The 24,878-nt window shown below is 36.7% G+C and overlaps 1 protein-coding gene across 1 annotated transcript in view; it reads right to left on the reverse strand.

The window, feature by feature from the left end:
- The window catches only part of LOC150088766 (actin nucleation-promoting factor WAS-like), a 76,481-nt gene that overhangs the window by 11,902 nt on the left and 39,701 nt on the right, over window positions 1–24,878 (reverse strand). The window contains exons 7-8 of the mRNA XM_090370891.1: window positions 19,311–19,353; window positions 10,259–10,439 (exon numbers count right to left, since the gene is read on the reverse strand). Of these exons, the coding sequence (XP_090227017.1) occupies window positions 10,259–10,439; window positions 19,311–19,353 (224 nt within the window). The remainder of the gene's footprint in view (window positions 1–10,258; window positions 10,440–19,310; window positions 19,354–24,878) is intronic.

Here is a 24,878-nt window from a genome sequence, read left to right on the forward strand (position 1 = left end):
AGTTCATTAACTATTTACAACATCAAGGCATAGAAGGCTCAGCATCTGAAATTAGTATTAGTATTGGCAAATGATGCAAAGAAGTACGCTTATACAGCATCAGACAAAAATAAAATAAAATAAAATAAATAAATAAATTTAAAAAAAAAAACACTTCGCGCATCATTTTTCTGCACCCTCAATTAATTTATTTAACTCCTCCTTAAATTTATTCAAACTACCCATTTCCACAAAACCAGATGAAAGTTTGTTCCAACAATCAACTATTCCCTGGCTGAAAGTAAATTTCTGCTCATTTATCCTACAACCATCCTTTCTAAATTTACATTTATGCCACCTTATGTGTGCTGGCTAAAGAAGGGTAAGGATGCCATCAACATTTAGCTTACACAATCCATTAAAGCCTTAAACACTTCATTCAGATCTCCTCACAGGTGCCTAGTTTCCAGATGCTGCAATTTGCAGAATTGAAGTTTTCTTGGTAAGAGTAACCTTTTGATTCCACACCAATCTCAGTGCTCTTCTCTGCAACCATTCCAACAGATCCACATCCTTCCTAAAATGAGGATTCCAGACATGCACTACTTAAGAAGTGGCCTTATCACTGCTTTCTGTACTGCTCAGAGAGCTTCACATCTGAAATTTGTGATCTCTGAGAACAGTAAAGAAACTGAACAGAGCATCCTCTTCAAAACTTACAATTAAATGAGTGCTTAACATACAAAGGTTATATGAGATATTATTTTATTATTGTACAGAATACATAATGCAATTCATGTTTTGGTACTCAAATATTTCATTAAGGCTTACTACACTGTTATACTACACTGTATTATACAAAATTTAGATAACTGGCATATCTGGATAACCTTGGGAGACTCTGTTCTTCAGTTCCTCAGTTTAATTATTCTGGATAATTAAACTTTTACTGTGGTAAGAAATGTTAGTATATGAAATACAAGGGTACAGTGACTTTTTGAATAAGTACAGCCAATGGATGCACACATTAATATTCTGAAATGATAAGATAGAAAGCACTATAAAAATCTACAATTTATAATTTTAATCATATAAGTTGCAATTTTAAATTCCCTTTTTGTCTCCAATTATTGATCTTTAGTTTATGATTCACTATGTTAATGCATTTGGCCACTGCAGTTGTAGTTAGAAAACAAATTAGATTGCATGTGTGTACAAACACACCCCACACACCAATAAGACTGATATAATTTCAATCAATACTGTTCATGTAGTTTTAATTTATTCTCAATGCATGATGAATACTTCAAAGTTGGCCAATTTATAATGTGTGGGCCACAAACTATGTTTCTTAGTTTTCTGCTAGTCATGTTCAAAATATGTTCTTCAGAGAAGCTTTTTACTTTCTTCTCTTACACAATGTAGCTTCTTTAACTACTTCAGCCAGCTAAATGTGCTTCACAGTCTTCATTTCATACCTTGCAATGTAATTTCAACAACTCTGATACAGGTAGTAATAGTGGCATGTGATGCAAGAAAGCAAGTGTATGAGCTTATGCAGCATCAGCCAAAAAAAAAAAAAAAAAAACAAACACACCATTCCCTTCAAATGCCTGTTCAGTTCCTCCTTAAATTGATTTAACCTATCAACTTCCACAACGACAGATGGAAGTTTGTTCCAGCAATTAACGATCCGCTGGCTAAAGGCAAATTTCCGCACATCTATTCTACAGCTGCCTTTCCTCAATTTGAATTTATGCCCCCTTAGATTCGTAATCTGAACAAGTGGAAGGATCCCATCAGAATTCAGCGTGCTCAACCCATTAAAGGCCTTATACACCTCAATCAGATCACCGCGCAGGTGCCTAGTCTACAGCCACTGCAATTTGCAGAACTTAAGCCTCTCTTGGTAAGAGGATTCCTTCATTCCCCTCACCAATCTTATTACCCTTCTCTGTATACGCTCAAGCAAATCTACATCCTTCCTAAAATGAGGCTTCCAGACCTGTACGCAGTACTCAAGGCATGGTCTGACCATTGCCTTATACAGAGGGACAATCACCTCCTTTTCCCTGCTAGCAAAATTCCTATATATATCATTGACAAAACCCCATGACCTGCCCTGGCAGCCTGTCTGCATTGCTCAGAAAACTTCATATCTGACTGTACAATTACTGCCAGGTCTTTTTCATTTTTTTCCACCTTAAGTGTAGTACCACACAGTTGGTACTTTTCTCTGGGGTTACTTCTAACCATATGCAGTACTTTGCATTTGTCAAGGTTAAACTTCAGTTGCCACTTCTTAGCCCATCTGCCCAAATTTTCTAGATCCTGTTGCAGTAGCACACTGCCATTACTGTCATTAACAACCTTGCCAACCTTTGTATCATCTGCAAACTTCGACACTAACCCTGATATACCTTCATCAATATCATTGATAAATATACAAAACAACAGTGGACACAACACCGAAACCTGTGGGAATCCACTAATAATATTAGTCTACGAAGAGCAGCACCCATCGATTATCACCCTCTGCCTTCTCCCACTCAACCATCCTTTTATTCATTGTAGCAACTTACCCTTAATACCATTCTGCTCCAATTTGTACAATAGTCTTCCATGCGCAACAGTGTCAAAAGCTTTCCTGAAATCCAAATATATGATATCAAAATTATTTTTTGCATCCAGTTCCTTTGTAACCACATCATAATAACCAATCAAATTTGTCAGACAAGACTTTCCCTTAACAAACCCATGCTGTGTCTGAATTATTGCTGCACTCTTGTCTAGATGATCCTGCAATGCATCTTTAACTAGTGACTTCATTATTTTACATGGAACAGAAGTTAAACTAACTGGTCTGTAATTACTCGTGTCACCCTTCGATCCCCCTTTGTGAATTGGGGATACATTTGCACATCTCCAGTTCGTGGGGACCTCCCCTGAGTCCAAGGATGCTCTCATAATTATGGCTAAGGGTTTGCTTAGTTGCTTTGCCACCTCCTTTAATATAACTGGATAGATCCCATCCATCCCAGGTGTCTTTCTTATGTTTAACTTCAACAATTTCTCCTCCACTTTGCTCTCAGTTATTACAAAATCATTAAGCACCCTGCTACAATTTGATAACCTTCTGCCATTTTCAAACTTTAACTCCTCATGTATGAATACAGATGCAAAATACTCATTCAGTTTGTTTGCTATCTGAGCAGGATCATCAACAGTCAAACCATCGATATCAAGTGGACCAATCAGATTCATCCCTTTCCTTTTAGAGTTTATATAAGTAAAGAAATCCTTGCTGTTTTTCCTAGCATCCTTTGCCAAAGATTTCTCGTAATCTGCCTGCGCCTGCCTAACCACCTTTGTGACCTGATTACAGACTAGCTTATATCTGCCATAGGCTTCTGAGTCGCTTGATAATTTATATGCATCCCATGCATTTTTCTTCTCTGTCATGAGTCTCATTAGGTAGCTGTCAAATAAAAATGGCTGTAGTATTAATATAAGTATTAACTAATAGTGTTTCAGTCCTAACACAGGTACTAATCTAGCTGACTTTGAATTTCCCCAAGTTGTTAGCTTTGATTATCCATGAAAGTAGTTACCTTTCAGTTAACTAAAAACTCACTGACTAAAAGAAGATTTCTTAAAATCCAAGCTGTAGCTCTTCTCCCTCTCATAATTTGATTTTATGTCAGTTTTAATATCATTATAATCAAAAATTTCACTATTCCTTTCACCCCTATCAGAGATGTATGAGATCCCTTCTAAGGCACCTAGTTACCAAGCTCTCTAAGCCCACATATATCTGAAGGCATTCCTTATATGGGCACCCTCTTGCCAATCTCACCAGTCATGTGCATGTTCTTCAATCTTTCCAACCCGGGGCAGCTGGTTGGTAGGTACTGCAGAATCACCAGCTTTTTAAATCTAAATATACAGAAAACAGAGTTATATGAAATTTTGTGAAGAACAATGTAACATAATGAATATTTTTATTAACAGGCCCCACATATAGTATACTCACATCCTCTATTTCCAATAATCATTTCAATAATAAATGAATAACCAATTCCAAATTTTAGCCCCAGTGGTTGAGTCAATGCCTTGTTAGCAGGGTGCCAATACGCATTTTTTAGAGCTGATAAAATAAGTCAAAGGATCTGTGGAGCGTGCAGTGCTGATTTGAACAGCGAACCAAACGCGAATGAAAAAGTTATTAATCTATTTTCAACAAATAAAAACCGAACAATGGATTTTATTTTTAAATAAAATTTCCAGATTAACCAAGTCTCTTAATGGTAAGTGTCCAGTTAATGTTTTGTAGTATTTTTAACTTGCTTATTATTACCATCTATGTCTACATGGCTTATAACCAAGGCAATTTAATGTAACTTTAAGAAGCAGTACCACCATACATCAGAGTCACAAGCTGCTACTGTTTCCAACAGCTTGATATATTTTTTGTGAAGTCTCACAATTGTCTTATGCAATGGGATTATGTCCTCCTATCTCTACTAAAAAAATGTTTGATAAACCATCAATCAAAGGACACCAGGGAACCCCTCCTTACTACCTTTTCTATACTATATGGAGAACTTCATGTCTGCCTGTATCATAACCCACAAATCCTTTTCTTTCTCTACTGTTTTTAATACAAGCCCTCCCAGTGTATAAGTTATTCTAGAGTTGTTACTGCAGAATGCAGTAACATAGCTTCTGCTTACCTGATCATCCCAAAGGGTGCTAGTTGGTGCTGGTTATTAACTATCCTCCTTTAATCTTGACATAAGCAAATTCTGAAATCACAACCTATATCCCTTCATCAATGTCACTTAAGAAAATCAAAATCAGTAACAAGTGTGGTTCCAGCACAAATTTTCTTGAGGGAGCCCCTTTCTAACCATGGCTCAATCTGAACAGTAACCATTAATTTACAACCCTCTGCCTCCTGTCCTATAGCCATTCTGTGATCTATCTAAGAGTCTAGTATGTCAACTCAACATATTCCATCAACACTGTACAGTAAACTCTCGAGTAGCATTGAGACAAATGTCTGCTAAAAAACATTGTCAAAATTATTTCCTACATTCAAGCCATAAGTGACTTTCTCAAAATAGCTAATTAGATTAGTTAAAACGTTTTTCCTTTACAGAAACCATGCCATATTTTCTTTAGAATACCACTGATTAAGAATGCAATATAGGGACATCCAGATATCCCTATATTGCATTCTTAATCAATACCTCCATGATTTTCCCCTGAAGTCAGGCTGACAGGTTTCCATTTTGCCTTTAGAAGTTCCCATTATATACTGGCAATATATTAACACTTCTCCAATCCAATGGAATCTCCTTTAAGTTCAATGATGCTTTCATAATTAATGTTAATGGTTAATATTATAGAAGATGTGTAATATAACAAAAATAAGTGTAAATATGGCAAGGTATATATACGTGACATGAGAAGAAGATTTGAAATACACACAGATGAACACAATAAACACATGGCTAAAGGGAACACCAAAGAATCTGAATTGGCAGAGATGAACTGGGGTGCATATATAGTGATATGAACATTGTAGTAATTGTGTGGAAAGACTTAAAAAAAAAAAAAAAAAAAATCAATAAATAAAAGTAATAAAATAATAGAAGCATTTTATATCAAGAAATTTAGTCAGTTGCTTTAAACAGAAATGGGGAAGAAACACAGGAAAACTATGGAATGTGCTTTTCAATAATAAAACTGAGTAGGGATTAATGGAATGTGAGAGGTGCCAGTGGATGTGAATAGTTACGAGAACCCTAGATACTGAACTACAGATGCCTCTTATGATATGACATCAGCAGTTTGAGAAATGTAAATCTGTAATCCTCATTCTTACTCACTATGCATGTCAACAAGAATCTGATAAGAGTTATCATACATTTTGTACACGGCAATAAATAATTTTAATACAAGAACATTATGTTACAAATTCTTTACTGGATTCTTGTTCACATGCTAACTGCTAACATCATATTGTATAAGGTGTCTTCACCAGTGTTTACTATTTTCACAGCTCTAAGTTTTCCAGCATCCCCTGATATGCTCCATTAGTCCCTACTTAATTTTATTGTTGAAATGCCCATTCCACAGTTCCCCTATGTTTCTACCCTCGTTTCTGTTTAAAGCACTCAACTAAATTTCTTAGTGCAAAAAGGTATCTCCCCACATTACCAAAAAGTTCCTATTACACCTAAATGCACTCCAACACATGTGTTGCCTATTCCAATTCTTTTGCATTTTTTTGGCTACGAGTTTGTTGTTTTCATCTATGCATATTTAAAAATTTCTTCTGGTCTTGCCTATGTATACTTTGCCACATTTACATGTATTTTTGAATATTATATGCCTCCTATTATGCTCTAGTGTCAGATTTTTGAAGCTGTACTCCATCTTATTAATCAGCTTAATGATCACTTCAAGCATGTGCTTTTTACAGATTCTTTTTATTTTTTTGCCAATACCTTTTGTGTATGAAATTACTACTGCTCTTTTGTAAACCTTATTACATGTTGTGCTATTATTTTTGTTGTTCAAATATTTTTCTGCAGTCGTGTTGATTAAATTACTTGGGTACCCACTATTTAATAATAATCCTTTAATAGTACTGATTTCCTGCAAATTTATTAATTTTTTTTTTTTTTTTTTTGTTACTGCAAATTTTCAAACATCTATTCAATAATGTTTTAATATCTGCTTTAATTTTGTGTAGGTGATAAATGTGAAGTTCATGTATCGGCCTGAATCCATCGGCTTCCGGTATGCCTGAGATTACAACCTGTCTTTCTCTTTAGTCACTAGGATGTCTAAGAAAGGCAAGCTATTATTATTGGCCTCAATCTCAAGCTTAAATTTAATGATCAGATGAATGCTGTTTAGATATTCTTTGAATTATGTAATTCTTCCCATCCATGTTCCCAAATTATGAAAATATTGTCCATGAAATGGACCCATAGGGAAGGCCTTAAAGTGGCCTACCAGATGGCTGCCCCTTCAAAGTTCTCCATGAATAGATCTGCAATAATTTGAAATACTGGTTACCCATGCTGAGGCCTCACTTCTGTATATATATTTTTTCTTTGAACTTAAAATAACCTGGTTCTATTAGGTAACATCTTATTAGTCTGTGGGTCCTTCCTTCTTCCTTCCCACCTATGATTTTTCTTTCTATGACGTTAGTAGTTTGATCTAATGGAATGTTAGTAAACAAAATCATTAAAATCAAGATTTGCTAAAATGTTCCCATTTTTTATGCATTCTTGTATAATTACTTTGATGAATTCCCCTGAATTAGTGATTGTGTACTCCTTGAGCAGTGTTAAATTTTATCAGTCATTTAACTAAATTTTGGGCTGGTCAAACTTTCTACTTGCAATGGGCCTGATGGGATTACTCTCTCTGTGGATTTTAATGTTACCAAATTTATTTAGGGGATAATAGCAAATTATGCATCATTCCTATTTATAATAATATTGTGTTCAAGGTAGTTGAAGAATTTTTTCTCAGATGTTTTATTATCCTATATTGTTAGGCTTCCTCAATCCATGAAAGTTGGATTTGCCCTTGGAAATAACAAATGGTGCTCAAAGGGCAGTAAAACAAATAATATGCCTGCTCTGAATGCAAGCTTCCAAGAATAGTCCATGAACTGCTTTTTACTGAGCAGTTTCCAAACTCCATTGATGATGACGACAAACAATGCACATGCCAAAAATAATTCAATACCTCCAACAGCAATTCTGAGAATTTTGTAATTAATTAATTAATACCCATCCATTTTTGTTCTTTATTTGTTCTTCTTTATCTTGAAGCTGATGGTTAATGCAATGGTATGCAATTCCTTTGTTTCAGACCAACTTCACATAAAAAAATTCACACAAGAGTAGGAGGGGGAGGGAGAACTAAGCATGAGCTTAACCAAGCCATTATACCAGTTATTAGCTTTCAAAGGGTAAGAACATGTCCAGAGCTCACATGCTGCCAAGTATGAAGCACTGAAGAAATAAATGCTATAACTTTTTAATGTATTAATCAAAAATTGTATTTTAATCAATTACATTAATATATGTAAAGAAAGAAAATAAGAGTGAAACAATGTTGATACAATGCTAAAATTTAGTGAAATCCTTTGGGACATAACGGAACACCTTGGGGTGTTTCAGCATCCACATTTATATAGATGGTAATTGCAGCGATGGGAACAATCAACTGTTTAGTAGGTTTGTTTCTATTGGCATATACGAGGGGTTTCCAAAAAGTAAGGTAACACATTTTTTTTTTCTTAATAATGGTGAAAGGAAATGAGATAAAACGCGGTGGACAGACACACCTGTTAATAATGTTCAAAAAGACCACCAGTGCAGTGTTGCAGTACTGTCGCCTCACAGAAGATTCTAGTTGCAAAGTGGTGCCTACTGTGCGAGTGTAGTCCAAAACAGGTGTTTGTGAAGTTATTTGCTTTTTGCAAGCAAAAGGGTCTTCACCAAGTGACATTCACCGTGAACTGGTTGCTATGTATGGCGAAAATGTGATGACAAAGAAGCAGGTGTGTTTTTGGTGCAATGAATTTAAAGCAGGCTGTGTTGACATTGAAGATCGACATCATGGCCACAGTGTTCTGGGATCGTCAACACGTTCTATTGGTGGATTTATTGCCGAAGGGAGGAACAATCACTGCACAGCTTTACTGTGCAATGTTGGAAAAACTGAAAGCTAACACTCGACGCAAACGACCAGGACTCCTGACAAGTGCCGCGATTTTTTTGCATGACAATGCAACTCCACACCACTCGTGAGTGGCTGTGCCGTAATCGTTGGGAAACTGTCACATCCTCCCTACAGCCCAGACTTAGCACTTTCAGACTTCCATTTGTTCAGCCCTCTGAAAAAACACCTTTCAGGAAAGCATTTCACCACGGATGAGGAAGTTCATCAGGTGGTGCGATGTCGGTTACTGCGTGTGGGCACGGACTTCTTCAGTACTGGCATTGATAAACTGATCCATCGTTGGGACAAGTGCATCAATAAAACTGGAGACTTTGTGGAGAAGAGTGCATGTTCACTTATTTCTTGGTGTGTAATTTAAACTTTGTATTATTAAACATTATCGAGAGAAAAAATGTGTTACCTTACTTTTCGGAAACCCCTCGTAGAATGAATAGAATACACTAAGAAATACTGCTTTAATTACCTATTCATTTAGTTGTTTCAGAAACAACTAAATAATTCAATATTTTTTGTTAAATTGTGCTTCTTTACTCGGTGTGCAGAATGAGTCAGCAGTATAACTGTTATACACCTAATATCCAGACTGATACACATCATGAGCTTCTTCCACACCCCCATTTTTTCTTTCAATAATTTAATTTGTTCACTACATAAAATCATTCATTTACATACACTTACTTATCATTTCCATTGAGCAGGTAGATTATCAAATCTCTTAGACATTCAATGCCTCCAATCAGTGATTCAGTTAAATTCCTTACTCATTAGCCACCGCTACCACTACCAACTACCATGCTAAATAATAACTTATTTTGAAGTGACTTGGTGACTCTTGTCACTTTTCAGTAATGACTCAATTGACTTCAGTTAGCCAAATGACTCATTTTTCCTGTCATTAATGCATATATATATATATGTGAATTAAACTAAACATATGTGGTCCACCTTTGATTTGTGATTATCTAATTAGGATGACTGCAGTCATCCTAATTATATAACAATGTTCCATTTTCCTATCAATGTTTTGCATCAAGAACAGAATGTAATCTTCCAGGACTATGCAATGGATTTTGTAGTTTTTATAAGCAATCATATAGCCACCCTGCACTGCTCAAACATTATCCACTTTACTAATAGAATTTCAGACCCTCCCTTTTACTTTTCCCTAATTAAAAATAAACAGGCTTCCATTCTTAGTTGGTGTCTATTTATCTAGTGGGAAACGGTGAATACTTAATTTAAAGAACACAAGCACTGCTTTGCATGTAAACTAACTAGAATTTGCTACAATAAAAAAATAACTGCTCAAATAATTTACAAGTTTATTTTATTTTAACAAATTCTATTAGTTTCCATAAGGGGCAGCATTTGTTCTTTCCGCTTTGCAGACTCACATGTTATAATGCCCTTTAACTCATACATCAGTAATGCTGGGCACCCAACATTACTGATGTATATGATTATATGATTTCACTCAAAGTTTAATTTTTATTCAACTTACTTGAAGAAGGAGTAGGAGGTGGGTTTTTTTTATTTTCTAAAAATGCATCTAACCCTCCATGTTGGTCCAGGAAATCAGAAATGAATTTTTTAGTATTTTCATCTGATAGATCTTCCTGTGAAACTCCAGCTAATTGAAAAAACCTTTGAAGATTAGCATCTGAACTGGCTTGTTCTGTACACTGGAAATAAAAATAAAAGTTAATTTCTCTTTTAGATTTCCTAAGGAGGAGATTCAAATTTTCCAATAATAAATGTTAAATGTACTAATAGATCACAGAAACAAAATACCATTGAAAAAAAATTAGAATTTTTAACCCACATACACCTTATTATCAGAAAAACTTTATCATGATTACACACTATTTCAGATTATAAAATCATTTTCTTGTACCTATTGAAGGAATAATATAACCAACATCTGAAGTGTATTGGAAAAGTTTCTGAACTACTATAGAATGAAGGAATTTGAAAACAAACTTTTATTCAACATATTCACCTTCAAGGGTTACTATGCACATGATGCAACAATTCCTCATCCTTTCAACACCCCTTAAATAGAACTCTTCATTTTAATCATTATTTTATTTATTTATTTTTCAGCAATGATTCAAAAAAACAAAGGGCTACTGAAACCCATAGTAGTACTGTACTACCACAGATAGGCTGAGAAACTAAAAGAAACTTGACAGTGGAATTGAATTTCTGTTAGTTGTAAACTTCCTGGTTAACTTTTTGCAAACCACATTTGCTATTTAGTGTAATTTCATATTGTGAAGGCATTATGTTACAAGTTTTCTCAGTTTGTGCTACCCTAAATAAAAAGCACTTCTTCAATGGAGAAGTATACTGCTATTTATGGATTAATTTTGAAATTAATTCATAAATAGCTGAAACCATGGATAATCACCATGTAGCATCATTTATACTGCTACTGTGATTTTTTAGTGTTTTCCACCAACCATGGAATAAAACGAAAGAAGAAACCAAAATTTTTTAAAATATTTAATATTTACAATAAATTATTTACAAACAATATTACTAATAGTAATTTTAAAATAAAATAAAACAACTGTGATATACAGGATAATAATAAAATGCCGAATTTAAAATGCAATAAAATATACTGGTTAAAATCGCTAAAATACTAACTGAAGCTTTCAAAGGCTTCTGCCTTCTTTCTCAACAGTGTAATTTCTGTTCTGCGGTGCATCATTAAATACCAGCAGGTTCACGGTGCATCTCACGTGGACGTGTACTGTTCCCGTCAGAACCGGAAGTGGCTCGGGAGCGTTTCAGGCAAAAACGTTCATCCCCTCCAAGGATTACCGCCTCAAAGAGGGGATGAATGCGTGTGCCCCTATCTCTATTTATATTTTTCTCGGTAGAACTAATTCGCAAGCTCTCGAGCCACTTGCGGTCCCAAAATCTATGCGCCCGATCAGTGATGACCGCTTCATCTGGGGAGATTTGATGTTGCTTCTCCCAGAAATGTTCAGCTACGGCGGATTTGCCATAGTCTGCATTTCTTATCGCATTTGTGTGCTCCCCCAGACGATCTTTGAGACGCCGTTTTGTTTCTCCCACATAACACTCCCCACATTCCGGGCATTTAATACTGTATACGACCCCACTTATATTTTCATTTAAGACAGGGTCCTTCACCTGTGACACGATTGTGTGCAGCTTCCTGCCTGGGAGCTGCACACAACGTGTCTGGTAATTCCTTAATACGCGAGCTAAACGCTCGGATAAACCCGGATAGTAGGGAATGTATGCGGTGGCTATTGGCGTGAAGGACTCACTTCTACTCTGCCCTCCACTAATGTATTTCTCTATGATCCTCCGGGGGTAGCCACACTTCAAAAGATCCGCCGTAACACGTTCATACTCCAAGTTTCTATCCTCTGAGGTACTACAATGGGATTTTGCCCTATCCACTAATGCTCTTACTACACTGTTCCTGTGATAATTAGACTGCGCTGAGTTGTAGTGTGAATATTGGCCTCTGCACATAGATTTTCTAAATACTTTTGTTTTCAAATGCTGGCCTTCTCTACAAATCAGCACATCCAGGAACGGCAAAACCCCTCCTTCCTCTACCTCAGAGGTGAATTGTATGAACGGGGAGAAGCTATTGTGTGCAGCTCCCAGGCAGGAAGCTGCACACAATCGTGTCACAGGTGAAGGACCCTGTCTTAAATGAAAATATAAGTGGGGTCGTATACAGTATTAAATGCCCGGAATGTGGGGAGTGTTATGTGGGAGAAACAAAACGGCGTCTCAAAGATCGTCTGGGGGAGCACACAAATGCGATAAGAAATGCAGACTATGGCAAATCCGCCATAGCTGAACATTTCTGGGAGAAGCAACATCAAATCTCCCCAGATGAAGCGGTCATCACTGATCGGGCGCATAGATTTTGGGACCGCAAGTGGCTCGAGAGCTTGCGAATTAGTTCTACCGAGAAAAATATAAATAGAGATAGGGGCACACGCATTCATCCCCTCTTTGAGGCGGTAATCCTTGGAGGGGATGAACGTTTTTGCCTGAAACGCTCCCGAGCCACTTCCGGTTCTGACGGGAACAGTACACGTCCACGTGAGATGCACCGTGAACCTGCTGGTATTTAATGATGCACCGCAGAACAGAAATTACACTGTTGAGAAAGAAGGCAGAAGCCTTTGAAAGCTTCAGTTAGTATTTTAGCGATTTTAACCAGTATATTTTATTGCATTTTAAATTCGGCATTTTATTATTATCCTGTATATCACAGTTGTTTTATTTTATTTTAAAATTACTATTAGTAATATTGTTTGTAAATAATTTATTGTAAATATTAAATATTTTAAAAAATTTTGGTTTCTTCTTTCGTTTTATTCCATGGTTGGTGGAAAACACTAAAAAATCACAGTATGAGTATACCCAACCCCAGAGGCCTATTTGAAGAACTGTTTAGATGCTATGGCCATACAGTTGTGCGGTGCGTTAGAGAATACCAGAAACATAGTGCTAGAGAAGCTAAACATGAACAACATCTGAGGTTTGCCCACCGATGTAAGACGTATAACCTCACACCTCGTGGCTTTCAAGTTAAACCTCCTTTTGAAGACGAGCGGTTGTTTAATGTTTCGAAGTGGTACCAAAGAAAGATCCTAAGCATTTGGATTGATAAGTTACATAAGAACTTGTACCACATTAGGAGAGATAAGAACAGGTGCTTAAACAAGATAAGTGAGAGATTAACCTCTGTACATTTGACATTAGTGATTAGTGTGGTATCGAACAAAGCAAAACGGATTTCTGACAGTTACAGACAAAGACAAATGAATAAGTTCGATAGGCTTAAAGAACAAACCATGTCCAGGAGTAATAGTGATAATAGTACCAATAGTAACTTTATTGTTAATATCAGTAGTAAACAGTTGACTGATGATCAAATAGAAGTGTTAAATCTAGGACCTAAGTTTGCTACGATTCCGCCCAAAGTGCCCATAGCAGAAATAGCTATGGGCATTGAGAGAGCGGCTAGTAAGTTACCTGTGTGCATGGCCAATGAAATCCATGTGAAAACAGCAGCTATTTTAAGTCAAGCCAAGAAAGTTCCCTCGAATCTTAATATAAAGCAAAGATTAGCACTAGAAAGTCTTAAGCAGGACGATAATGTTGTGGTCCTACCAGCTGATAAAGGTAGAGCAACGGTGGTTTTGGATAAAGAAGCATATGTAAGCAAAGCATTAGATTTGTTAAATGATCGCACAACCTATATGATTATTCATAAGAATCCCCTGTCGAATCTGGAACGACAAGTTAATAAGATGGTGCAATGTTGGATGAAATCCAATAAGATTTCAAAGGAACGGTATTGGGCATTACATGCCACAGGAAGCCAGATACCGAGATTTTACGGTTTGCCAAAAATACATAAAGTGGGTGTGCCACTCAGACCGATAGTCTCGTTTATTGGCAGCCCCACGTATGCATTATCTGGTTTCCTAGCCAAACTACTGTCACCATTAGTTGGACTCTCTGAACATAGTATCAGAGACAGTAAAGAATTTGTACAATTCATAAGAAGACAACGTATAGAAGAAAACGAGGTTATGATATCCTTTGATGTAACATCGTTGTTTACCTGCATCCCAATTGACCATGGGATACATTGTGCGTACATGGCTTTAGAAAGAGACACCACCTTGAATAATAGGACGCAACTAAACTTAGAGGACATATGTAAAGGAATAGAGTTATGTCTTTCGAGTACTACCATGGTGTTTAATAACACCATGTACAAGCAGGTTAACGGTGCAGCTATGGGCTCCCCCATCAGTGCCATCATAGCTAATTTAGCGATGGAGGAGCTCGAGTCCAGACTATTTAACACTACAGTTCTCCCTATGCGTCCGTGGAAAAGGTATGTTGATGATACGTTTTCAGTTATTCGGGAAGGGAGTGAGGATGATACGTTGAATTTTCTTAATAGCTTCTCCCCGTTCATACAATTCACCTCTGAGGTAGAGGAAGGAGGGGTTTTGCCGTTCCTGGATGTGCTGATTTGTAGAGAAGGCCAGCATTTGAAAACAAAAGTATTTAGAAAATCTATGTGCAGGGGCCAATATTCACACTACAACTCAGCGCAGACTAATTATCACAGGAACAGTGTAGTAAGAGCATTAGTGGATAGGGCAAAATCCCATTGTAGTACCTCAGAGGATAGAAACTTGGAGTATGAACGTGTTACGGCGGATCTTTTGAAGTGTGGCTACCCCCGGAGGATCATAGAGAAATACATTAGTGGAGGGCAGAGTAGAAGTGAGTCCTTCACGCCAATAGCCACCGCATACATTCCCTACTATCCGGGTTTATCCGAGCGTTTAGCTCGCGTATTAAGGAATTACCAGACACGTTGTGTGCAGCTCCCAGGCAGGAAGCTGCACACAATCGTGTCACAGGTGAAGGACCCTGTCTTAAATGAAAATATAAGTGGGGTCGTATACAGTATTAAATGCCCGGAATGTGGGGAGTGTTATGTGGGAGAAACAAAACGGCGTCTCAAAGATCGTCTGGGGGAGCACACAAATGCGATAAGAAATGCGGACTATGGCAAATCCGCCGTAGCTGAACATTTCTGGGAGAAGCAACATCAAATCTCCCCAGATGAAGCGGTCATCACTGATCGGGCGCATAGATTTTGGGACCGCAAGTGGCTCGAGAGCTTGCGAATTAGTTCTACCGAGAAAAATATAAATAGAGATAGGGGCACACGCATTCATCCCCTCTTTGAGGCGGTAATCCTTGGAGGGGATGAACATTTTTGCCTGAAACGCTCTCGAGCCACTTCCGGTTCTGACGGGAACAGTACACGTCCACGTGAGATGCACCGTGAACCTGCTGGTATTTAATGATGCACCGCAGAACAGAAATTACACTGTTGAGAAAGAAGGCAGAAGCCTTTGAAAGCTTCAGTTAGTATTTTAGCGATTTTAACCAGTATATTTTATTGCATTTTAAATTCGGCATTTTATTATTATCCTGTATATCACAGTTGTTTTATTTTATTTTAAAATTACTATTAGTAATATTGTTTGTAAATAATTTATTGTAAATATTAAATATTTTAAAAAATTTTGGTTTCTTCTTTCGTTTTATTCCATGGTTGGTGGAAAACACTAAAAAATCACAGTATGAGTATACCCAACCCCAGAGGCCTATTTGAAGAATTTATACTGCTATTTATTTAAAGTGTAAACCAGTACCCAGACCATGGCTTCAACCCTGATTAGGGTCTTCTCAGTGGGAAAGTAGGCACTGTGAATACCTTAACAATCCAGTGACAAGATATATACACAATATGTGGGGGTGCGAGATGGTGCAGTAAATGAAGTAGACATGGTTAAGTCTGGAGCAAAAGTTTCAAGCTATGAAAGCTATAAAAAGTTGCTGTACAATGATGGGCATAGCCTCTTTCTTACATGGCTTTAAGCAATCTGTGTTTGCTACTGATAACATCGATCTCATACTGTGGAGGCATTATGCCATGAGTTGCCTTGGATATTGCACTACTCTAAATAAAAAGCACTTCTCTGGCCGCAGATTTTTACAGTAGATTTGGGAACATCTCTACAAGTGGGGAATGATATTCCATGGCAAAGAGGATTTGTAGAGAATTAGGTGATTTGTATAGTTGACTGAGAATTAAACAATGGAAATGAAAGAATCAAATTTTTAGGAGGCAGTTATGTTTATAATAAAAAGATCAGAAGCTGGGATAAATCCAAGTAAAAGACAATTCTTGGGTTAATAAACATAAGAATAAGGGTGGGTACGTTAGATTGTTTTGGATAAACAGCACGAGGGAAAAAAAACCATATCACCCTGTAGATAGTCTCCCTGGTTTGCAGGATGAAATGCACAAGTTGCTGGTTGCTGGCCAAGAAATCTCCTATGCCTACACTTGAAACCAACTTGGGCACCTGCTTGAAAAGCCTTTCAGAAGTTACTCACATTATATAATTCCATTTTCCTATCAATGGGAATAAAGTGTTTTGATCTGGCCAAAGGAAGTTATCCCAGCTCTCCATGTGGCAACTGGCTTAGCTACTATACTATCATGGAGGACAACGAACATAGGTAAGTTTATTTTTTATGGGGGATAAGGCAAGACTGAAGGCAATTACTGCAAATTCTTATACCTCTATTAGAGAATGACCTTGCAGTCAGCATTTGGGAAACTGGGGAAAGGTATATGAGCAGCTATCTTCAGTTGTCTTGTCTTTAGCTGTCTTGCCCTGAACTCAATGTTATGATCCTAAAGAAATATCAAGTAGCCAAAACCACCAGTTACATCACTCAACTTACAAAAGTATTTTTACCCAATGCAGTTTCATGTAGTTTTAAATTTTTATTGAGTACTATCTGTCATGTGATACTATTTTATCAATGTTTTTACAAAATATGGCAAAATAAAATCCCAACACTTCTTTTGCTGTATCTAGCAAATAAATATTCATAGTTAAATTGTGTTGGATATGATAAATATATAATAGAGTTAATAATTGTTGATTATGTAGAGATAAGGCAGGACTGAAGACAACTACTGTAAATTCTTATACCCCTATTAGAGAATAACCTTGCAATTGACATTTGGGAAGCTGGTGAAAGGTATCTGAGCAGCTGTCTTCAGTTCTGTCTTATCTGTGCAGCACAAGTTTGTCAAACAGTCAATTCCAATACAGTGTGTTTTTATCTTCAAATTATGAATAGAGTTTTCAGTAAATGAGGTTATTAATAGAGAAAGGAAAGAGTAAATGAAAGAACAGACACCTGAGATGTTCTGACACTGACTGACAAATCACATGTGGTGATCAGCCACAGAGGGTAATAGCCTCCTAGCTGCAAAGACAGCAATTTTTACATAGGTTGTCTGAGACTGGATCAATACAGATCACTAAATTACTAATCAGATGGAACTTTTGCAATAATGTAAGATGTGATGTTAAATGAATTTATCTTACTTTAGAAAGGGTTGAATTGTTTATTCAACTGCTGGTGTCTAAAACATAAACAAACAAACACAAATGCATACTGATATCAAATGTACAAGTAATAAAAAAACATGCAAAGGTACATGAAATGCCATAAACAGAGTATGATTCCTGATCTTGTACTTTAGTTTAAAAACCAACTGAAATAAGGTATATAAAATGTTGAAACTGGAAGGCCGAAATGATAGTAGATTGTTCATTGTCTGGGACAAATGTAGGGGCAAGATATATACAGATAATACAAAAATTCTTCATATTAAGCATACTTCTAAGAGCAACATACCAACTCGGCTGAAAATCAGAACTGATTTCAGTCAAGAGTGAGCATGTTTTGATTTTATAGGGCATTTCTGGGATAGAGGGTAAGAAAAAGCTGAAAACGGTACACTTCATTGGTATTTTTTAATTGACAAAGAAGGCAACATTTACTAATTTAATAACAGGGAAGGTCAATTTTTAACTCATAATTCTATTGTATTGATAGTGAAAATTAGAGGCCTGCCATCTTGTACATTTAATTTCTTTAAAAATAAATCTTTAACCATATTAAGTTTTTAATAATTTTTAATATGAAGTTTTTGTTCATCTTTGCTTTCCAAATTGAGGGCAGGTATCATAGCTGGACTATAACATATGCATTGCACTGGAAATGAAAAAAATGCAGAATCAAGTCAGCTTTTATTTATTTATTTTTTTTTTTGTGGCTGGCAAAACAATTACAAAAAAAAAAAAAAAAATTCATAGAATTTTTTAAAAATCTTTATTCTAACATAGTTTTACTATTTTTTTTTGAAAAAAGAAAAGATGGAGAAAAACTCTATGCACTGAACTGTGTTATGATGGTGAGACAGACAACAGATCAAATTGAGTTAAAAAGACAGATTCTCTATTGTAAATCCAGAGAATTAGTAGCTATGAAATGCAATTTTTAAATAGGTGATATTTAAATAAGTTTTTCTGTTTTTGGTGTTTTTTTTATTTTTTATTTTTTATTATTATTTTTTAGACCAGAGTGTCCAATATATGAATTAAATTATGTAATAAGATTTTAGGAATCTGAAGATTTAAGTATGTGTTTGTATGTAATGTCATAATTTAATAATTCTCTACTAAAGCAATATGGAATGGAAATAAATGCTAAATGCCAATATAAACCTGTAAATATAAATGCCTTTATATTTACAATATAAAGTAAATATATTACATAATCCAGTACACAGTTTGTTTTCTGTAAATATATTACATAATAGATACTTTGATAATACTTTAACAGATCCTTGTTAAAATATTCCTTATCTCATTTTATATCTCAAAGGATAAGGTTCCCAAAAACAGTAACAGTAATCTGCTCATTAAAAATTGCGGGGGAAAAAAAAAAAAACATTGGAACCTATTTGATGAATAATAGTAAAATATTTTATGGAGTAAAAAAATAAGAAGGCATCAAAAAACTATTAAACGAATGTAATACAATTTGGTATATCATTACATTTATGAACAGTTACTTACATCAAATCCTGTAACTGGGTCCCATCCAACATGTCTAATATGTCTGGGAAAAAAAAAAAAACAAAACTTATTACAAAAGTATCAATAATTCAAGAATTAATGAGACATGACTCTATATTGCATGAATAACCTCTCCAAAGATCACTTGGGAGCATGTAAAAAATTAGGTTCTTTCATGTTTATATAAGGTAAGATACTTGCAGGACTGAATTTATTAAAAAAATATCTACACATGTTTAAAAGAAAAATTATTTTGTTTTTACAACCCAGAATGCCTAGAATTTTTTTACAGTAGGTAGTGTTTGGTTGCAAATATACAAAGTAAAATATTTTTATCTATTGATGAAAGTAAATAATTTTGCATCATTTCTTAATCAAAGATGTATAAAATTTGCCTTTAGCTTTAGAAACTTTCATATCTGGGCAAAGATATTTGAATGATACAAGTGCTTAAAATATGAACATGATATCATCGGGGATGATGCAAGGTGTGCGCAAAACCTTATAAGTCAATGAACAATTAATTCGTCTCTCATTTTGAAGCATTATTTGGGCTCGTCATCAATTAATGATCGAGGATATAACTACTCAGGTTGGAACATCATATGGCAATACCTAAGTCATCTCATCTGATATTTTAAACATGAAAAGATTACATAGCAACTTCTTTTTTTCCTGAGTTTTTAACAGCATATCAGATGGTAATGTTCAAAGATCAAAAAGAGTTGAACTGTCAAAAGAAATCTTTCAGGTTAAAATTTGTGACTGTGATCCAAGATTTTTAAAAACAATGGCAGCAGGAGATGAAACATGGTGTTATGACAGGAAGTTTAACACCATGGAAGAAAAAAATTTGGGTTAAGTGGTCTAAAGGTAAAGTTATATTAGAAACGTATAAAAAATTGTTGCAGGTCAGAAATGCGACGCATGCATAAACAAAGGTATTTGAATACGAATCCTTTAATTCACAATAAGCTAAAATCATTAATTTACATCATATTATGGTTAAAAGCACTTAATCTATATATATAAATAGCTATGCACAATTATATATGAGTGGCTCACAATATCAAGTTGATGCTTCATTAGTTATACGTATCTAATTTGCAAGCATGTCTCCCTTTATCCCTTAAAATAGCCTGGATTTGTTTAGGCATGCACTAAACAAGGTGTCGAAAGAATGCCATAGAGATACCGGTCCAGGCTGATTCAACCACTTCCCACAGGTGTTGCATATTGGATAATTGAGCAACTCATTCTACAGGTGCTCAATTGGACTGAGATCTGGTGACTGGGGAAGCCACTGCAGTAGGCTGAATAAAGGGCAAACCAATTCCGCAAATGGGTTTTTTATAATCCACAACTGTCCAGTGTTGGGTGTTCTGAGCACACTTTAAATATACCTTCTTGTTTTTTTACTGACAGGAGTGAAACCTGGTTTGGCTGTCAGCTGAGACACTCCATTCATGTCAAGGTACAAGTTGTGCACTCTGAAATGCCTTTTTGGTTACCACTGTTGTACCAGATTGTTATTTGACTCATTGCAGTCTTTCTGTAATCCTGCATAAGGGTTGTCAGCCTCTTTTGGCCTCTCATATCATTGAACTATTTCCAACTATAGGACTGATTGTTGGCTGGATGTTATTTGGTTACTGAAGCAATCTCCATACACCTGAGACAGTCATACGTGAAATCGCCAGTAGGGTTGCAGGTTGCAGTTTCCAAGGTATTTCAGTACTGTGGTGCAGAATATCATAAGGAAGTCACTTAAATCTTTTGTCTTGCCCATTCTCACAGTAAATTTGAATTGCGCAGTGCCCCTATATATCTGCTCACCTTCTTTATATTGCAAGGAATGAATACATGATGCTGTTACTGAAGGGGTACTCCAATTCATGAAAAGGGTAGGTGTACCTAATAAGTGAACACTCAGTGTATATACACAGTATTTTTATCCTTTTACTTTTTCTGTGATTTTAATCAAAATACAAATAAACAAGATATTTTTAATTAAACAACATTCTGAGTTACAGCTGTGTCTGTGTTTTCACAGCTTTTATTAGAATTATTTTTTGACTATAAAGGCATAATTCATTATGAAATGCTTGAGAGATACAATCAGAAGGAAGAGACTTGATTTGGCAGCAAGGAAAAATTGGAAATTATTCTGTGACAATGCACCTATTCATTATGCAAAAATAATTTCTGAATACCTCTTCAAACACGCTGTCTCACACCATCCTTCTTATTCACCTGACCTCGCACCATGTGATATGTATTTTTATCCCTGAATTAAAAAACTCATTTAAAGGTCAATAATTTTTTGGCAAAGCAAAAAGTTATGGTAGCTATGACAAATGCAATCAAGATATTTTATAAGAAGCTTTTTTTGGAATTATATAACCAATGGTAAAAATTTGTTAATATTCAAATACACAGATAGCTGCCAAAAAGCAATTTTAATTCAAAAACAATACAGTGTATGACCATCTTTGGCCTAAAGAACAGTCTAAACCTTCCTGAGCATACTTTCTATTGACTTACAGTAGGTGTTGTTTGGAATTCGCCTCCATTCCTCTGCAAAGCAACTGTTAGAGCTGGTTTGGAAGAAAGCCATTTTGGCTCCAGCCTAATTCTCCATTCTAATTTGTCCCACAGGCATTCACTGGCATTGAGATCTTTGCTCTAAGCCAGCCAGTCCAAATTTTCAATGTAGGTGTCCAAAAACCAGTCCTGGCACTTGCTGTTATTTGGTTTTTAGGAGCATTAGCAACTAAGGCCATGTTGCTCCGGGATATGCGGTGGTCATTCCCTGACCTTTCCGCATTCCGTATTTGGTGGTGATGGGCTCGAACCCCGGTCTAATCAAGAAACATGTGCTATGCACTGCTGCTCCTTCCCACCTGGCTACGGAGGCACCCCTGGCACTTGCTGTATGACATTTAGTGTTGTTGTGCTGATACTGACAGTGCCTAGTTTTCTGCCCTACTGACACGGTATAGCTACTGCACAGTTTTCTGAACTGTCCAGGTGAATCACAGACTTCATGGCTTAGGTTCTACAACTGACAGACAAAGTCAAAAAAAGCTGAAACAGACTCATCAAACCACCTCACCAAATTTCCTAGTCAAGACAATATACTCTGAGAGGGAGTTCTTTCCATGTTGCAGAATAGATGTATAGAAATTTTCATTCAGCCAAAAGAGTAATTGACAGCTGGAATAAACTTCCACCTAATGTTGTAGAAGTGGGTATTTTGAAAAATTTATAGGTTTGGACAAATTGACAGGAATGGCATATAAAGGGGGAATTTTTTTCTCCCTTGACTGGTATTATATAAGCTTTTGCTTCCTTGCATCATGTTGTTGCCAGTAGTAATACTAAAATATTAATCTCCACACTGAAACATGTCCATTGGGGCGAAACACTATAGAGTAAGATCCATCACTCCATAGCAGTTTGTCATTGTTTCAAAATTCCCTGAATGCTTTGAATGACACTACTCCAAACAATATTTTGCATTGGTAACCATGACATTGGGCTTATGCACAATTTACCTACCAATAAACCCAAGGTTAATCAGCTCCTGCAGATGGTTGCTGTATTGATGGATGTTTCCCTTATTTGAAACATCCATCAATACTGCAACTGTGGTCTGCTGTGTGTTATTTTCCAAAGACAACATGCACAAGGTAAAGAGAGTAGTCTGAGGCACAAACTACCCCTTTACAGTTCATTAAAAACATTGTGAATTTTTTTCAATAAGATATCACCTACAGTTTTTCATCTTTGAATAACATTTGCCAAAGTAGATTCTGGGAGGTTCAGATGAGTTGCAGTTGTGTGCACAGAGGATTAGAATTTGGCATCCAATCATTATCTCATGTTGAAAGTCTGTTCCAATCCATTACCCATGCTGGCCTTTAACAGACTGCTGCTGCACAGTTAGATCTATGAGATTTACACTGATATGCATGCACATAGTGTGCATAGTATTAGGGTTGGGTGCCACCTGTGGTTTCCCACATCTGCGCCATATGTACACCGTGAAGAAATACAGAACACTGTAAATGCCAGAAAAGTGTTGTGTGTAGTTTTGTGTTGGGTTCTGTTGTGTGTCCTGGCATTTGGCCGCAGGGTCCCTGGTGGAACCCCACGTTGCCCGCACACACCACTAGGAGGTAGCCAGGCTGCCCATAGTTCTCTGGCTAGTCTCCATCAGGGTCGCCTCAGCTTCCTGAGCGGAGACAAAGTTAAAAAAATAATAAAAAAATAAATAAAATAAAATAATAAAAAAAATAAATAATAATAAAATAAATTAATTAATTAAAAAAAAGCAGCGATTAGATAGAGTGAGGTAGTACAGGGTGTACAGAAGAAGAGGGGGAATGAAAGTAAGAGTAAGGGAATATAGGCGAAGGCATCCCCAACCAGTCAATGTACACTCAGTCAATCAGGTGAAGGCGAAGAAAGGGGAAGGAATGGGGTCGAAAGTGACTGTACAATTGAGCACAGATAGGATCGCCATTTGGCGCCTCTGTCATCGACATCGGCTGGTGTCCAATCCAGGGGACTTAATTCAATTCAATCAATTCAATCCAATGGTACTTTTCAAACTCCAATCATCAGATAGTTGTCCGTTTGATGGTGTGGCGGTCAAGTTCATGACCGTCTAGTCTGGATGAAAGTCCATCATGGTCTCAGACCGTCTGTTGTCTTCCTTAGGACCGTTGTGGCGCAGGTACAGGAACTGTAGATAAGGATTTCCTTCGGCTGAAGAGCTCTTGTGCGAAACGCGTGAAAGCTGTATATTCCTCCTTACTATCAAGCAGGTGTGTTTCTTGGTCTTTGGGTATGTAGATCAAGGAAGTGATAAAGGTGCAGCGAAGATCCTCACATAGGGGGCAGTCAAACATAAGGTGCGACCAACTCTCAGTCCCACCACAGGTGCAAGTGGGACCATCGATGATTCCCAGGGCCGTCAGTTTGCCTTTCAATGATCCATGGCCAGTTAACAGGTATGTAGCATAAAGACCAGGTGAAAAACAGGAGGGAAGCCTGGGGAACACCCTGTTAATGTAGGGGAAGAACTTTCTAGTGATTTCGCCTTTGTTGGAAGTAGTCCATCTCGCTTGCCACGCCTGCTGCAGATGCGTGAGGAGACGCTTCTTTTCTGCTGTTCTGTCGTTTGCGGGGTCTGTTGTGAATTCGAGGATGGTCTTGGAATTTGCTTTGGAGAGGTGGAAGAGTAGTCCACAGCGGACCACCTCCAGGTCCAGTGGCATGGCGCCTGCCAGGATTTGCAGAGCATGGGTACTGACAGTGCAGCAGGCACGGGTAGTAGCGAGCAGGATGTTTCTTTGCAGAGAGTCTAGGAGTCCAGGAAGTCTTCCAGGTGTTGACCATTTGCAGTGCTACGCCTGTCTGGTGTCAAACTATGCCAGACCGGTGATCGGCAATTGACATCGGCTCCGATGATGATTTTTGCGTTTGGCAGAGTTCTCAGGACATCTTCCAGGTATCTGATAGCATAGGTAATCTCTTTGCCTGGTCTACAGTATAAGGAGA

Source organism: Mastigoproctus giganteus, chromosome 3, assembly GCF_048544385.1.
Source record: "Mastigoproctus giganteus isolate SK-2022 chromosome 3, ASM4854438v1, whole genome shotgun sequence".
Classification (NCBI taxonomy): Eukaryota; Metazoa; Arthropoda; class Arachnida; order Uropygi; family Thelyphonidae; genus Mastigoproctus; species Mastigoproctus giganteus.